This window comes from Hyperolius riggenbachi, chromosome 10 (assembly GCF_040937935.1).
Source record: "Hyperolius riggenbachi isolate aHypRig1 chromosome 10, aHypRig1.pri, whole genome shotgun sequence".
Taxonomy (NCBI): Eukaryota; Metazoa; Chordata; class Amphibia; order Anura; family Hyperoliidae; genus Hyperolius; species Hyperolius riggenbachi.
In genome coordinates, this window is record NC_090655.1 from 266,214,983 (window position 1) to 266,233,549 (window position 18,567).

Sequence of the window (18,567 nt, forward strand, 5' to 3'; positions counted from 1 at the left end):
GCTACAGTTGGTCATTGGGTGACTGGGGTTCAAATGCTGGAGAGGGGCGGAGCCACAAACAGCCTATCTGATTTGTTTAATTTCTATGGGAATATACAAATTACTGATGCCAAGGACCCCAAGGCTCACAAACTTGGTCATTGAGTGTTTTTGTGTTAGGGTTAGAAAGTGGGCGGAGCCAACACCAGTCAAATACATACCCGGGCAACGCCAGGTCATCAGTGGGTGGAGACAAATACAAATTTTACTGGGAAAAATGTAAACTGCAGCCATTCTTACACTGTTAATGGCAGGGTTTTTAAACTTTGCACAGTTGGTCATTGGGTGACTGGGATTAATATTCAGAAAAGTGGGTGGAGCCTACAAAAGTGAATCAAACTTCACCTGTTGCTTTTCAAGGGGAATATTTAATTGCTACCATTCTTGGACTGTTAATGGCACAGGCCTCAAACCTGGTACAGTTGGTTATTGGGTGACTGGGGTTCAAATTCAGAAATGGGGTGGAGTCACAAACAGCCAATCAGATTTGTTTCATTTCAATGCAGATTATTGATTATTGATACTAAAGACCGCAAAGCTCACAAACTTGGTCACTGAGTAATTGTGTGTTAGGGTTAGAAAAAGTATGCGGAGCCGACACCAGCCAAATCCATACCCAGGCAACGCCGGGCAATCAGCTAGTGAGGTATAAACACACTATGTACACAGGGAATGTGAGAAGTAATAGGGGTGTGATGTGTGTAATGTGACGGCACAGTGTTCCTGTAATGAGGTATAAACACACTATGTACACAGGGAATGTGAGAATAGGGGTGTGATGTGTAATGTGACTGCACTGTGTGCCTGTAATGAGGTATAAACACACTATGTACACAGGGAATGTGAGAAGTAATAGGGGTGTGATGTGTGTAATGTGACTGCACAGTGTGCCTGTAATGAGGTATAAACACACTATGTACACAGGGAATGTGAGAAGTAATAGGGGTGTGATGTGTGTAATGTGACTACACAGTGTACCTGTAATGAGGTATAAACACACTATGTACACAGGGAATGTGAGAAGTAATAGGGGTGTGATGTGTAATGTGACTGCACAGTGTGCCTGTAATGATGTATAAACACACTATGTACACAGGGAATGTGAGGAGTAATAGGGGTGTGATGTGTAATGAGACTGCAGTGTGCCTGTAATGAGGTATAAACACACTATGTACACAGGGAATGTGAGACGTAATAGGGGTGTGATGTGTAATGTGACTGCACAGTGTGCCTGTAATGAGGTATAAACACACTATGTACACAGGGAATGTGAGAAGTAATAGGGGTGTGATGTGTAATGTGACTGCACAATGTGCCTGTAATGAGGTATAAACACACTATGTACACAGGGAATGTGAGAAGTAATAGGGGTGTGATGTGTAATGTGACTGCACAATGTGCCTGTAATGAGGTATAAACACACTATGTACACAGGGAATGTGAGAAGTAATAGGGGTGTGATGTGTGTAATGTGACTGCACAGTGTGCCTGTAATGAGGTATAAACACACTATGTACACAGGGAATGTGAGGAGTAATAGGGGTGTGATGTGTGTAATGTGACTGCACAGTGTGCCTGTAATGAGGTATAAACACGCTATGTACACAGGGAATGTGAGAAGTAATAGAGGTGTGAAGTGTGTAATGTGACTGAACAGTGTTCCTCACATGATCAGCATTGTATTTCTATTGCAAGATGTAGCAGGATGCTTCTCCCTCATCCATCATCTCTCCCTCTCCATAGAACAGAACAGCTATATGTGTGTCTGCACTGTTATTTGTTACTAAGCCGCCACCAAATACTAGATTTCTATTATTCCAGAATAATAGTTTTAGGTGACAAAAATCTAAAATGAGTACATAGGTCAACCCTGAATCTGACCAATTTGTAAGCAGAGAGAGTTAAAATAACTGAAAACATATTTAATGTTGAATATTCACCTGTTTTTCCCTCTGTACGAGAGTCCTCCTCTACAGCTGTCCCCATCATGTCTCCCTCCTCCATAGACTGCTTATCACTCCTCACATACGTCTCTTCTTCTTCCTCTTTGATTGTCCTCATCATGACAGCCTCCTCCATAGGCTGCTGATCACTCCTCACATACGTCTCTTCTTCTTCCTCTTTAATTGTCCTCATCATGTCACCTTCCTCCATAGGCTGCTGATCACTCCTCACATATGTTTCTTCTTCTTCCTCTTTAATTGTCCCCATCGTGTCACCCTCCTCCATAGACTGCTGATCACTCCTCACATACATCTCCTCTTCTTCCTCTTTAATTGTCCTCATCATGCCAGCCTCCTCCATAGACTGCTGATCACTCCTCACATATGTCTCTTCTTCTTCCTCTTTATATGTCTGCATCATGTCACCCTCCTTCAAAGACTGTTGGTCACTCCTCACATATGTATCTTCTTCCTCTTTAATTGTCATCATCATGTCACCCTCCTCTATAGACTGCTGATCACTCCTCACATACGTCTCTTGTTCTTTGAGCTCAGATCTCAGTTCTGAAAAGGATAACAGATTATAGCTGTAAGATATTAGCAGTAATAAACAGAGCACAGAAAAGAACATCAGTTGCTAGGGGGTGATAACCTCCCATAAGCTGTGGTCTCCTGCACATTCAGCACCACAGTCCTCTCTCTCAGTGTGCCTTACTCATCACTGGTGCTTCTCTCCTCCTCTCCATGCACACATTCCTGGGAGGTTACAGCAGTGCCGGCAGCGGTAGATGGATGAGGATGTGAAGAGAGAACAGCTGGAGACAGAGGGAGATAGGAGCAGAGGCCTGCAGCTAATTAGCTATAAATTATCATTACTTATGGCTCTGGCACCTGATGAACTAGGCAGAGGGGACTGCAGCTCCATATCCTGACCATACCTGAGCCCACCTGCCCATCACCTACTAACCCCAAACCCAAGAGCCGTAGCAACAAACCTCCCAGCTGGGACAGTTCCCATACCAGGACCAAAGCAGCAGAGGCCACCCAACCCCTCTCCAGCTGCAGCCTCCATCTTCTCTGCCTGTCCTACCAGCCACGCCCCTTGTTACCTGTCTTGTTACCATCATCTTTGTGCAGACTTTAACCTCTCCCACTATGGGTGAATCAGACAAATCGGTTGTCAGGGTTAGGTAGCACTTGGAAGGGGAAGGGGGCTAGGGTTGGGCACCAACAGGGGGGCTATGGTTAAGAACCACCGAGGGGAGGTCTTAGAGTTAGGCAACACTGGGGGGGGGGGGGGGGGGGGGGAGTTAGGTAGGCATAGGTAGTGGAGGGTTCTTTGTGAGAGTAGGGTTCGGTTTAGCTATACTTCTTTTACTAACAAAAATTAACACTTTCAATAGTAGCATATCTGTTAATTTACAATATTCTACTATTGGCAATGTTCCTGTGTCTGAAATTCACGTACACCACTGCAGAATATAAAACCACCTCTGATTGCAGCAAATAAACACAGGTTATAACATGTGTATTTAGCTGCATGATTTATAGCATAAGAAGTAATAGAAATCCAGAGATAAGGTAATACAGAGAGTGTGCATACGTGTGAGGCACCAGCTGGAGGTGGCAGCTGCTCCACGAGGATCTTATGGGCTCAGTATTCCATGGCAAACAAGATCAGCCAGTCATAGCTCCACTCCGCACTACTCACAGATTATAATCTTCTCTATGTCTCCATCCCTGAGGGGCAATTATCTAACCTAATCCCCCATACAGATACTGTGGATCCTTCTCAGTAATAAGGCCTTGTTCACATTGCGTTCCGATAGCTTTGGACATTTTTTGAGGCAATTTTTTTTGCATTTCCCGGCACTTGGGTGAGCGATGAATTTTTGTTAAAAGCACTTTTCTAAGCGCTTTTCCAGGGTGTTTTTTTTAATTCACTCCCTGACACAAGTCAGGAAATGAAATCTTTGATCCAGAAAATAATAAATCCAATGTATTTATTCTTAAAAACGCAAACGCAATCGATGCACAAAGCGATTTTGTGAGCATTTTGTATTTTTCCAATACCTTCCATTCAGGGCAAAACGCACTGAAAATGGTTCATGCATCACTTTAGTCAGCGGCAAGCAAACGGAACGCCCCAATCAGAACTATCTCATTGGAATGCATAGTTTAAGCGCTTTTTGTGCAAATCGCCTGTGTTTGGATGGATTCTGCTCACACCCTTCATATCACTAAACATTCCCCCATTACCTGGTATAGCATTCCCATCAGCCACTTCTCAGCCATATAAAGCCTGTCACTGATAACATAAGCTCTCCTTACAGATGTATGTGCCTGGATTCTGCTCACACCCTTCATATCACTAAACATTCCCCATTACCTGGTATAACATTCCCATCAGCCACTTCTCAGCCATATAAAGCCGGTCACTGATAACATAAGCTCTCCTTACAGATGTATGTGCCTGGATTCTGCTCACACCCTTCATATCCCTAAACATTCCCCCATTACATGGTATAGCATTCCCATCAGCCACTTCTCAGCCATATAAAGCCTGTCACTGATAACATAAGCTCTCCTTACAGATGTATGTGCCTGGATTCTGCTCACATCCTTCATATCACTAAACATTCCCCCATTACCTGGTATAACATTCCCACCAAACATCTCTCAGTCATATAAACTGTGTCACTCCAGTCATTGATAATATAATGATGAAGCTGAAGGGGTGATCTTATGTATCAATATCAAAATCTTGAAGACTCTGGCTCTGTGCCTGGATACGATCTTGATTTACTAATTTTATCACTTCCATATAGTGAGAGGACAAACAAATTTTGAATACTATGAACAGATTGTGTAGGCAATCTCTCTACAATCTCTCATACTACATGGAAATGGTAAGATTGCCCAATCACAACTGGATGTGTGTACACACCCTTATTCTTTATACAGTGACATATTTACCCCCCTTCCCTTTACCAGCTTCAGTCACTCCACATAAGAACATAAATCCCATCTCAAACCCCCTAACTGAGCTATTCTGGAGGGGAAGAGAGGTGACAACTACCTGAGACCTCAGGAGGGCACTGCAATACCAGGGGCATGCCTCCCTAATGTCCAGGTTGGTAGGCCTAGTCCTGTGTCCCAGCAATCAAATGCATCCTGGGCCCCCTCCTGCCCCTGGAGCAGTCTACTAGCAATGGGGATGTCTGAGGTTGTGGAGGGTGCTGCAATACCAGGGGCATGCCTCCCAAATGCCCTGATCTCACTGGGACTGCCCCAGGTTGGGAGGCATGGTCCTGTGCCCCGGACCTCCTCCTGCTCCTGGAGCAACCTGTTAGCAATGGGGATGTGGGGAGAGGGGCTTCAATTCATACCTCCTCTCCATGGCCCCCCTTCCTCTTGTGTCATCCTGTTGCAGAGCACAGATCAGAGGGACACTTATAGGGAACCTGAGATGGGGGATTTAAGAAATTAAAACATACCTAGTGTCACAAGAGCCCCACTGGCCGTGAACACGCAAAACCGTCCGATCCGATTCTAGCACACAGATTGAGAGCTATGGACGCAATCTGCGTAGAATTGGCGGAGTTTGAGCGTCACGACGCAGTAGGGAGCCTGTGAGGTTACGAAAATACACTTTTACTCCAACCCAGGGGTAGATTTGCCACCATCTCTGTTTTCTATCAGCCCAGAGAAAACTGCTAACTGGCTATAGACCTGTGAAACAAACAACCGGTTAAAACTGTGCAATTCCTATCTATCTATCAAAACAGTAGCGTCCCTTCGGAAGTTTAGGTCTCGTCTGTGTATACTGAATAGAAGGTTTTACTGAGAGGTAAAGACCTTTTAAAAAGCCTTTATTTGTTACAATATAAATAATTAATATATACAGACAATCGTGAACAATTAAACGATGAGAGACAGTGATAACACAGTACATAAAAGAAAAAGGGATAAAAAGAACGAATACTTATGATTCTGTGGAAAGTCCGTTCGGGAAAAGACAAAGTTCCTTTGTTGCAGTTAGTTCGCAATACGGCCGAACCACATGGCCGTTGCTCCGCCTGCAAGATGGCCACTGCTATTTCCCCAAGCAGTGGCAGTCTTTTCGGTATGATGGAAAGTGGGGGAATTGGCTGGGGGTCCTCATGCAATCAGTTTTGAGCACTGACATTTCTGGGCGGAGTCTCAAGCTCAGCCCAGGGGCGTGTCAGGCAGTGAGTTCTCAGGGGAGGAACTTCCAGCCATCCACAAAATATGTCCAATTTCATACCCCGCCGGGGTTTTGTCGCACATGCAAACCGATTTCATATTCAGATTGGGCTGAGAATACACGTTCATAGGACATCAAACTTGCAATATTTGGGGCGCACGGGGACCCCATTATTCATATCTCAGCCCCTGCTCGGGTTACCTGGCTATGTCTAGTATCACCATATTCTACAGAATTAGGGAAACAAAATTATGTAATTTTCATATTCCTCCCGTGGATGGTATTTGCAAAATGTGACAAAGTTATCAACACCATGCATTCCATACTCAGTTTAGTCGGTGCCGTCAAGACTGGGAGGAATGTAGGTGTCAATAGACCTCATGCTGTGCTAGCTTCCCCTGTTGAATAGACTCTGTTGGTATTTCAGCTCTGCCCAATTAGCACATTAGTGTCACCAGAGCTTTTCCGGGAGCCTTAACAGGATTTCTTGCTAAACCAGGTTGCTTTAGCCATATGCTAACGCAGGCCCATTCAGCCCTCATGGCAAAAGGGGGGGGAAGGCAGGAAGGAAAAACTTCTATTTTAAAAATAAAGAATGTCAGTTTTCCGATCACGGTTGCGATCGGACAATCGGCCGCGAATCCTCGGACGACTGGGCGTCGCCCGGCGTCACACCTCCCCCTTCCCGAGCTCTGCTCAGGGAGGTGTCAACAGGACGCCTTCCGTAGCAGCTATTGGCGCTGTTGGGTCGGGTTCCCCCTGACACCGCGACAGCCCATCAGCGTTTTGGTGTCGGCTGCCTGCTTTGTGTTGGATCGTAAAGTCGTACTGCTGCAATGACAGGCTCCACCGTAGGAGCTTGCCGTTGGTTCCAGCAGTACGGTTTAGCCAACTCAGGGGATTGTGATCAGTGACGATCGTGAAGGAGCGGCCGTACAGATACGACTGCAGTTTCTGTAGGGCCCACACGATCGCCAGGCACTCCTTTTCAGTTGTGGAGTAGGCTACCTCTCGGGGCAGGAGCTTCCGGCTCAGGTAGAGGATAGGGTGTTCATCCCCCTTTCCATCCACCTGGCTGAGGACTGCGCCGAGACCGTAGTCAGAGGCATCGGTTTGCACTACAGTAAAAGGCCCCTCCCAGGCTGCTTGCAGCTTGTTCTGCCTCACGGGAAGAAGGGCATATACCTTGTCACGCACATCAAATGACCGCTCTCCAGCAGTGCGGTCGTACCATGCTTTTTGTTTTGGCCTGAGCCTGGGCCAGGTTGTTGGTCACTACTGCGGACAGGGACTCCATTTTGTCCCTGAACTTGAGGACGTAATCGACCACGGAGACATCAGTGGGGTCGCCCTTGCCCTCCCATGTCTCCCGCATCAATTGTAAGGGTCCTCGGACATTCCTCCCATACAGGAGTTCAAACGGGGAAAACCCGGTTGACTCCTGCGGCACCTCCCTGTACGCAAACAACAGATGAGGCAGGTATCGTTCCCAGTCCCCACCTTGCGACTCAACAAACGTGGTCAGCATTTGCTTCAGCGTCCCGTTGAACCGTTCACACAGTCCATTGGTCTGCGGGTGGTAGGGACTGGAGACAATGTGCGTCATGTGTATCTTTTTGCACAGGGCCTCCATGAGTTCGGACATAAACTGGGATCCCTGATCGGAGAGCATCTCCGCAGGGAACCCGACTCGGGAGAAAATGTTAAGTAGCGCGTCTGCTACCTTGTCCGCCCTCAGGGAGGAAAGCGCCATGGCCTCAGGATAGCGGGTGGCGTAATCCACCACCGTCAGGATGTACCTTTTGCCACTGCTGCTGGGAGTGGGCAATGGTCCAATTATGTCGACTGCCACTCTGTGAAAGGGCTCACCTATGATTGGCAGTGGACACAAGGGAGCCTTGCGGGGGTTCCCAGCCCGTTTTACCTTTTGGCAAACAGTACATGAGCGGCAATAGTTGGTCACATCGATCCGCATCCTGGGCCAGTAGAAATGACCCTGGATACGGTCAAGTGTCTTGTGGATTCCCAAGTGCCCTGCCAGGGGAATGTCATGTGCGGACTTCAGCACATGCCCCCGGAAGGCACTGGGTACCACAAGCAACTTGGTACCCACACTAGCTTACCACCTTCCCAATATACCTTGAAGGTATCTTCATTCGTGAGGGGCTCCGAAGCCTGGCTTCTGAGTGCCTCGAGGCTAGGGTCAGTCTGGAGTGCTTGCACAAATGCAGCACTCTCGCTCTCAGCCAGCTGGCCCGTGGCATATGCAGTTAGTGGCTGAAGGCTACCATCCCTGTGGTCAGAGGAGGGGGAGGAGGCCGGAACCTCTTCCACCTGCTCTGAGCCCAGGTTCTGAGCAGCGCGGCTGCGTGTTACTGCCAGTACAGGTACACCTTCAGACTGGCACATACTGGCATTACTCACATCCTGGCTGCATGCATGAATTACAGTGACAGGTACAACAACATTTTCATCACAAACAATCGGTATATCAAACACAGGTACCTGTGACACAGGTACTATTGGACTCGGTACCCCTGGACTGGGCACATTCAACCCACCTCCCCCCTGTTCTTGCCCCTTGGTGCAAAGTACCTTAGTGTGGGCGGAGAGTCCGTCTCCCTCCTGGCAGTCTGAGGGGCTTGGGGCAGGTTCATAATAGGACACAAGCTTGCCCAGGTCGGTCCCCAACAAAACTGGGACCGGCAGTTGGTCCAGGACCCCAACAACCTTCTCTTGAACCCCCACCCCCCAATCGATGGACACCCGAGCCTGGGGAATGCGAGAAAGAGTGCCCCCCACTCCAGTGAGGGTAAGGTATTTGTCAGGGAGGATATTTTCCGTCGGGACCAGGTGCGCACGCACCAGGGTGACATCCGCTCCAGTGTCGCGGAAACCGGTAACAAGCTGGTCGTTCACTGTAACCAGCTGGTGGTTGCTCGTAGCGGAGTGGATCCCTCTCCCACCTGCGAACATGACGTTGTTGGGTGCTCCCGGCTGGGGTGCGCTGGCTGGCGGCAGTTGCCGTGGGCTAGGTGTAGGTGGTGCAGGAGCTGGCGCTGTCTGCCTCCGCTCCGGGCAGTTAAACTTCATGTGTCCGGGCTTGCGGCAAAAGTGACAGGTGATGCCCTCTGTTGCTGCAGGCCTGGACGCAGCAGCTGCGCTGGAGGGCCTCTGGGGCGCACGGCTCACAGAGGTAGGAGAGTCTGCAAAATTGTGGGACTGACCTCCTCTCCAGCTAGATGGGGCAGTCCTGCGGGTCTCCGGCACCCTGGTCGTTGCAAAGGTCTCAGCGAGGTCTGCAGCGACCGTCGCTGACGCCGGTCGGCGCTCCAGCACAAACTGGCGTACATCAGCCGGGCAAATGTTCAGAAACTGCTCCAGGACGATTAAGTCCTCCAGGACACCGTAAGACCCTTTAGTGAGGCCTAGCGTCCACTGGCGGAGTGTGGTGAGCAGACTGCTGACCACATCTTGATAAGAATCAGTAGATTTTTTCTGCCAGGACCTGAACCTTTTCCGGTAGGCTTCTGGCGTCAGCTGGTACTTAGTGATTATAGCCTCCTTTATAGCGGTATAATCATTGTCCTTTTCCACAGGCAGCTCTGAGAAAGCATCAAGCGCTTTGTAGCGCAGCAAGGGTGTCAGATGTCTGGCCCACTGGTCTTGGGGCAGACGATACTGACGGCAGGCCTTTTCGAAAGACCTCAAAAACAAGTCAATGTCAGTGTCTTTTTCGATAATAGCAAATTTAAATTTTGCACTTACTGGAGCGGCAGTCCCTTCAGCAGGGAGGCTGGGCGTTGAACTCCGGCTGGCTTGCTGCACTTTCGCCATGTTCAGCTCATGCTGTCGTCTCTCCCGCGCCTCTGCAGATTGGCGTTCCTCTCGCTTTTGCTCCGCCATGTACTGCAGGTACTTGTCCACATCAGTTTCCATCAGCTTTTGCAATGCCTGCTGCATTACTGGATCAACATAACTGGACAGTCCAGTACTGGCCGGTTCCAGGCGAGTACTTTCAGGGGTTCTGGGGTCGGGGATCACACTGACAGCCTCCTGCGTATCTGTTGCCGCATTGCCCGCGGGTTGCTCAACCTCGGTACGCACAGGATCTTCAGTCTCTGGTTCCCCTCGACTTGCGTTAGATGAGCCGGTGTCCTCCACAGTGGACACCTCCAGCGTCCGCAGATTCTGGCTATCCCATCGGTACAAGTCCGTTATCAGGTCCTGCTGTTTCTTGCCGCGGATGTCCATGCCTCTCGCCTCGCACAGACTCTGCAGGTCGGATAGGACCATGACCTTGTAATTCCCGGACATTTCCATGCCAAATAAAAGAAAACTTAGGGGAGGGGTACTGGTTACACAGTCTCTCTGTATATATGAAAAATATATTGCACTCAGTCACTACCAACGAATTAGTTCGTTTCTCGATAGGGCTAATTCGATAGCCCTACCTGAGATACTATCAGCACACACAGATCCCAAACGCTGCCGACCACTGTCACAAGAGCCCCACTGGCCGTGAACACGCAAAACCGTCCGATCCGATTCTAGCACACAGATTGAGAGCTATGGACGCAATCTGCGTAGAATTGGCGGAGTTTGAGCGTCACGACGCAGTAGGGAGCCTGTGAGGTTACGAAAATACACTTTTACTCCAACCCAGGGGTAGATTTGCCACCATCTCTGTTTTCTATCAGCCCAGAGAAAACTGCTAACTGGCTATAGACCTGTGAAACAAACAACCGGTTAAAACTGTGCAATTCCTATCTATCTATCAAAACAGTAGCGTCCCTTCGGAAGTTTAGGTCTCGTCTGTGTATACTGAATAGAAGGTTTTACTGAGAGGTAAAGACCTTTTAAAAAGCCTTTATTTGTTACAATATAAATAATTAATATATACAGACAATCGTGAACAATTAAACGATGAGAGACAGTGATAACACAGTACATAAAAGAAAAAGGGATAAAAAGAACGAATACTTATGATTCTGTGGAAAGTCCGTTCGGGAAAAGACAAAGTTCCTTTGTTGCAGTTAGTTCGCAATATGGCCGAACCACATGGCCGTTGCTCCGCCTGCAAGATGGCCACTGCTATTTCCCCAAGCAGTGGCAGTCTTTTCGGTATGATGGAAAGTGGGGGAATTGGCTGGGGGTCCTCATGCAATCAGTTTTGAGCACTGACATTTCTGGGCGGAGTCTCAAGCTCAGCCCAGGGGCGTGTCAGGCAGTGAGTTCTCAGGGGAGGAACTTCCAGCCATCCACAAAATATGTCCAATTTCATACCCCGCCGGGGTTTTGTCGCACATGCAAACCGATTTCATATTCAGATTGGGCTGAGAATACACGTTCATAGGACATCAAACTTGCAATATTTGGGGCGCACGGGGACCCCATTATTCATATCTCAGCCCCTGCTCGGGTTACCTGGCTATGTCTAGTATCACCATATTCTACAGAATTAGGGAAACAAAATTATGTAATTTTCATATTCCTCCCGTGGATGGTATTTGCAAAATGTGACAAAGTTATCAACACCATGCATTCCATACTCAGTTTAGTCGGTGCCGTCAAGACTGGGAGGAATGTAGGTGTCAATAGACCTCATGCTGTGCTAGCTTCCCCTGTTGAATAGACTCTGTTGGTATTTCAGCTCTGCCCAATTAGCACATTAGTGTCACCAGAGCTTTTCCGGGAGCCTTAACAGGATTTCTTGCTAAACCAGGTTGCTTTAGCCATATGCTAACGCAGGCCCATTCAGCCCTCATGGCAAAAGGGGGGGGAAGGCAGGAAGGAAAAACTTCTATTTTAAAAATAAAGAATGTCAGTTTTCCGATCACGGTTGCGATCGGACAATCGGCCGCGAATCCTCGGACGACTGGGCGTCGCCCGGCGTCACACCTAGGGCTTCCTCCAGGCTGATTGCTCCCTCTCAGTCTTGCTGCGCTGCCTAGATCCTCCGAAATTCCTCCAGTCTGGGGCATACTGTGCATGCATGGCCCATCCTCACAGGCGCAGGACACTCTTGGCCAAGGGAGTGCAACAGGGGAGAGCGCACGGCCAGACTGCACCTGCACCAACTAAAGTACTTGAGGGGCAGAATTTCAGAAGATCCAGGCAGAGCAGGAGGAAGGCGAGGGAGCGATCGGCCTGGAGGGGGCAGAAGGAAGCCCCAGGTATGTATAACTTTATAAAATCACCCCATCTCAGGTGCACTTTAAGCCGCCCCCCTGCCAAACCTCTAATAAAGCCCCCAACACACCCCTAGTCATGCATATCATAAAGATTTGAAGAAAATCTGTAATGAAAAAAACTCCCCTGGGGGTACTCACCTCGGGTGGAGGAAGCCTCCGGATCCTATTGAGGCTTCCCCCGTACTCCTTGGTCCCACAGCGGTGGAATAAAGCTTCCTGGAGCGCCGGCGATGTAAATAATTACGTTTTGGCTCCAGCGCAGGCGCAGTATCCGCTCTTTCCACGGAGGTAGGTGAAAATAGCCTATCTCCGTGGGGCCACTCTACTGCGCAGACGCAAGTCTCCTGCGCCAGCGCAGTAGAGTGGACCCGGCGGAGATCGGCTATTTTTGCCTATCTCCGTCAGAAGAGCCGCAACAGCACCCCCGCTGGAGTCCGAAAAGGTAAATATTGCACAAGCTGTCGGATTTGTCGCCTGTGCATTCCGGGGGCTGCAGCAAGACCGCCGAAAAATGGGTGTGGCCATGACATTGTATGGGCGGAGCTAACATAATGATGTAACAGTGAGGCATAAGAAAGCAGTGTTTACGCCATGATGTGGTCAGACGAGGTTTCGCATCATGGGTGTGCAGAAACTGTGTGATGCTATTTAATAGTATACTGTAACCCCAAAGCAGCAAGCATAGCCAACTATGACCATTAAATAATAAATGCAGCAACAGTTACCCCAGACACCAGAAAATAATGTGGGCAAAATTTCAGCACAAAATAAATGCAATGGGCAACATGTCAGCACAAAATAAACGCAATGCGGGCAAACATGTCAGCACAAAATAAACGCATTGCGGGCAACATGTCAGCACAAAATAAACGCATTGCGGGCAACATGTCAGCACAAAATAAATGCAATGGGCAACATGTCAGCACAAAATAAACGCACTGCGGGCAAACATGTCAGCACAAAATAAACGCAGTGTGGGCAACATGTCAGCACAAAATAAACGCACTGCAGGCAAACATTTCACCAGAAAATAAACGCAATAGGGGCAAACATTTCACCAGAAAATAAACGCACTGCGGGCAAACATTTCACCAGAAAATAAACGCACTGCGGGCAAACATGTCACCAGAAAATAAACTCACTGCAGGCAAAGTTCACCTGGAAAAAAAAGCATTTACTCAACTGGCAGAAGACTCCTCTGGCGCGCATCTCCCCCGGACGATCCTCCTGAAGTCTCCTGCGCTGACAGGCAGAGCAGGGCTACGGCAAGATGGCGCCCGAAGCCCTGTACTGGAGACACAAATAGTCTCCAGTACAGGGCTTCGGCAGCCATCTTGCCGTAGCCCTGCTCGCCTGCCGGTGTCGGAACACCGGAAGAAAGTAAGGAGGCTGGAGTAGGGCTGCGGGCAATGAACTAACACGGCGTCTATAGACGCCGCTGCCAGTTCATGCAATAAAGTGGCCAGAGTCCCGAGGCCGGGACGTCCCGCTGCTAAAAGCAGGACGTTTCCCGGGACCTCATGCAGCGTGGGACAGCGTACCCCGAATCCGGGACGCGTTCCGGGCAATCTGGGACGTCTGGTCACTCTAATTCAAACAACACTGTTCCTTTCTATCCTGGTTCATTTTCCTTCACAGTAACATTTTAAAATGAGTAAATTTTAAGGATGGGAATAAAGTTTAGAATCAATCAAACACATTTTTAGTAGAGGAATATATATATTTACATAGAAAGAGGGACAAAGTCTTAAAGAGGGACAAATGAGGAGGAAAGAAGGACTTTCCCTCCCAAAGGGGGACAGTTGGGAGCTATGGTTATATAAAAGTCTCTTGTACGGCAATTACTTCAAGGATAGTGACAGGTGTACTATGACCTCCTCTGTAACAAAGTATGTCCACCCCGACCTCTGCTCTGCTCAATATATAACAATAATCACACAATTACCTCTACCAACAATGTCCCCTCTCTTCCGCCTTCAAATGCACCATTTTCTTTCTTTGGTTTCCTTATTTCCTGTCTGTGCGTTCCACCTGGGAGGTGTTCCATTGCCATCTTGTGGTCAATCGGCTAACTGCAGTCTGTGTTTGTGGCGTCGCCTGCACTCAGCTTTATAGTATTATTCTTATTATTTTTGTAGATTCTATTATTTATCATCATCATAATCATCTTCATTAGTATTATTCCCCAGACACATGCTGTAGATGTAGAGCTGCCATATGGATGTGTCCACATATGTGCCCATTGTAGTCTTTGTATATCTTTTTTTTTTTTATGTTTTTGGAGGGGTGAGGAGAACAAATAACCTATCTGTGTGTATTTATGGGGTGAGGGACTCGAAGGAAACTGGAGTCCCCAGAAGAAACCTGTGCAAACTCGGAGAGAATATACAAACTCCATGCAGATAGTGTCCATAAGCCAGACCTGTTTTTTTTACACTTTCAGAAATTGAATATTGCATTACAAGCATATACATGTGATTGCTAGATGACCACATAACAACATGATTACTAGACAAAAAAAAGTCCAACAGTAAACCATCAGGAAATTGTCACACAGCATGAATTGTTAGCACGCTGCAATTGTCATCACACCGAAATAACAGAGATCCAACTGTCCCTTTTTCAGAGGGACAGTCCCTTTTTGGGAGCCCTGTCCCTCTGTCCCTCTTTCCCCCTCATTTGTCCCTCTTTCAGGACTTTGTCCCTCTTTCTATGTAAATATATATATTTATATACTAAAAATGTGTTTGACTCTAAACTTTATTCCCAACCTTTAAATTGATATAATACTAATTTTAAAATGTTACTATGAAGTAAAATTAACCAGGATAGAAAGGACCAATGTGGTTTTGAATTATAAAACAACATATTTTTCTTATGAAATCTTTATGGTTTGCGTGACTAGAGCCATGACGATGGCGTGGTCAGGGGTGTGGCAGGGGCGTGGCTTAAGTGTCCCTTTTTCTCATCTCAAAAAGTTGGGAGGTATGGAGATCTGTGTAATGCACTGCTGGGTAACAACTAACTTATTTCTTACACTTCCATGTATTGAATTTTGCAATAAGTACATATAGATGGGCAGCTGGCAGCTTGATGTGGACGAAACATGTGACACTAACAGCGGAAACATTCCACCAATGCAGCAGCACCTGAGATTGTGGTGGTTGTGTTGCCAGCAAGTGTCTGTGATATCTGCAGCAGCAGGGCCGCCATCAGGACATCACAAGGAGTACAGCTGTAGGGGGCCCGAGGCGATTCTGGAGCCTGGCACTGAGCAGCACAAGCCATGCTGGGGATAAAGCAGCTACAGCACAGAAGCTCTCTGACAGAGCACAGCACTGTGCATTTCTGCTGCCCCGCCCCCCGGTCTCTCCAGGCTGTGCATCCCTTGCTGTGCTCACAGCCACTTCACTGCTGGACTGCTGCAGACAGGCATGGGACAGAGCTTGCCAGCTGAACATGCAGTGAAGAAGGGACCTGAGACAAGGAGAGCCATAAGCATCAAACACGAAGCTCTTCTTCCTTCACTGCATGTCAGGAATACGGAGAATGATAATAATGACTGCCATCAGGGGCATGCCTATGAATATGCCTCCGGGAGATTTGGGCACAGGATACAGCCGATATACGGCTCACCCTGCTCCTGCACAAGTCCCGGCGGTGTTAATTACTATTCCCCTGCCAGATTGACGTGGATGGTGGGGAATGATGTCATTCAGCTTTCAGCTATTGCTGGCAGCCAAATGACAGTGTTTTAAAAGTACCTTCAGCTCCATCTTCTGACAGCACCCAAGTTACTCACTGTGCGCCACTATAGCCGTAATTCCTATTATGGCCTGTGGTGGAGCCGGCGGTGCTCAAATCTCCTGGGCTGTTTTAACAGCGCTTGCATCAGAAAACAGGACAGACAAGCTGGGTGATGTCTACAATTATGAGCAGCTCTCCAGTCAGGGGCAGGCTGCCCTTGTGACTTTCCTCCCCTCTTCCACTCTCCCTCCCTGAACCCTGATCTCTCTAATCCCTCATTCATATCCTCTTGTACATAAGCCTGCTAAACAGCACATATGGAAGTCGAAAGAGTACCCTGCATCTGCCTCCTGGGCACAACCATCTCAAACGACCTGAGCTAGAAGGTCAACACTGCCTCCACCCAGAGGAAAGCACAGCAGAGACTTTTCTTTCTTCGCCAACTGAAGAAGTTTGGTATGGCCCAAGAACTTCTGAGGAGTTTCTACCCCTCCACAAATGTATTTGTCTTCCATCCCTGGTTCGGTATGCTGGCTCCTCCTCCAGCTATAGACAAAACTACAGTGGGTCATAAGATCAGCAGAGTGGAACATCGGGAAACCTCCTCCACAACTGCAGAATGCACACCAGAGCACTAAGGATTGCTAACGATCCCTCTCACACCTAGACCACCACTTTTCCAGTAGGCTCCCATCAGGCTGGAGGTTTCGGGGCATTTCCACCAGAACATCAAGGCAAAGGAGCAGTTTTTCCCCTCAGCTGTCAACCTCCTGAATTCTCTTCATGCTCCTCCACCCCCCAGTGCCCTCTTTCGTCCCTCAGTTTTTTCACTAGAGAAGACTGTTTTTACACTGCTGCATTTTGTATATGTTATTTTTTTAGTGTTACTCTGCTGTGTATTTGTATGCCCTATCTTGCACTAAGTCCTTTATGTGTCAAGCCCAATTCTGGGCATGACCCATTCATGCATGGTAAAATACAATGATTCTGATCTTTCACCTGTGTCAGCTGGCTGCCTCAGCAGAGCAGCTAATTTGTAAACAGGATGTTAACCATATGTCTGCTTCCATGAAAGCAGTTAGTAGACACACTGCAGGTTTATTGCAGGATTTATATCAGCTGTAACAAAGAAATGTTTTTCTTTAAAGGTTATAATGCTGTTGCTTATCTTTTAGAGCAGAGATGAAGTTCTGAGTTCAGGTCCGCTTTAACAACTTTTTTGCTAGATTTGACAAAGACAACAATAAACCTCCAGCCAATTTAGGGCTCACTAAAGACGCACAGCCTTTCATCCTTCATATACTGTATATGAGGTGAGGCAGTCTACTCATAAATCTCAATAAAAGGAAAGCTGATAGTGTGCAAGGACATGAGCTCCAGGCCTGTGCTGGCCAACTAGTGAAAGTATTTACACAAATATTCAACCTCTGTCTCTCCTTGGGTGAAGTCCCTTCATGCCCGAATATTGACGGTCCTGCCTAGGAAAACTCATGGAGAAGCATGTGATCAGTTTGGTCAGCTGAGGTTTGTAAGGTTCTGATTTGCTGTGATGACTTCCTGGTTTAACACATGATCATGACCAGCAAATCAGAGCCTTACAAATCTATCAGCTGATCAAACTGATCACATGTTTCTCCATGAGTCCTCCTAGACAAGACCATCCCTATGCCTAAAATCCACAATGATTGTGCTAGTTCCAAAAAACCCCAGGATACCCTGTCTTAATGACTACTAAGTGCTTTAAGGACTGGTAGCCACACACATCAATGCCTCCATCCCAGCAAATTTAGATCTACACCAGTTTTCTTACTCCACAAATAGATCGACTGAGGACGCCATGTGTGTAGCTCTCCATGCTGCTCTCTCACACATAGAAAAGCCCAACACCAATGTTAGGATGCTGTTTGTTGTCTACAGCTTGGCATTTAACATCATCATTCATAGCAAGCTGATCAACAAACTCCATGCACTAGGTCCTGCTTTCTCCATATGTAACTGGTTATTGGACTTTCTTACAGAATGCCCTGAAGCTGTCAGGATAGGAAAACAAACATCCTCTACCCTTAACTTAGGAACAGGCGTGCCACAAGGATGTGTATTAAGTCCTCTACCCTCTTTTCACCCATGACTGCCAACCTTTCAATAACCCAAACATAATTGTTAAATTTGCAGATGATACGATTGTCATGACAATAACATGCTTGGATCATGAATTCCAGTCTAGATCCACATCCATATGGCATCTCTACATCTTCAGCAACTGTCTTGGGACTAATGCGAATTATTATTATTAATCATTATGAAATGCAATGCATCTTTGCATTAATATGTTGTTGAGTGACAGAGAAAAATAGTAATACTACATAGCTCCCAACTGTCCCTCTTTTTAAGGGACAGTCCCTCTTTGGGAGCCCTG

At 47.6% G+C, this 18,567-nt stretch overlaps 1 protein-coding gene across 1 annotated transcript in view; it reads right to left on the bottom strand.

Annotated features, from left to right (window-relative positions):
* The window catches only part of LOC137535438 (zinc finger protein 420-like), a 97,733-nt gene extending 83,312 nt beyond the window's left edge, over positions 1 to 14,421 (bottom strand). The window contains exons 1-2 of the mRNA XM_068257270.1: positions 14,350 to 14,421; positions 1,980 to 2,546 (exon numbers count right to left, since the gene is read on the bottom strand). Of these exons, the coding sequence (XP_068113371.1) occupies positions 1,980 to 2,475 (496 nt within the window). The 5' untranslated portion in view covers positions 2,476 to 2,546; positions 14,350 to 14,421. The remainder of the gene's footprint in view (positions 1 to 1,979; positions 2,547 to 14,349) is intronic.
* Between the last annotated feature and the right edge of the window lie 4,146 nt (positions 14,422 to 18,567).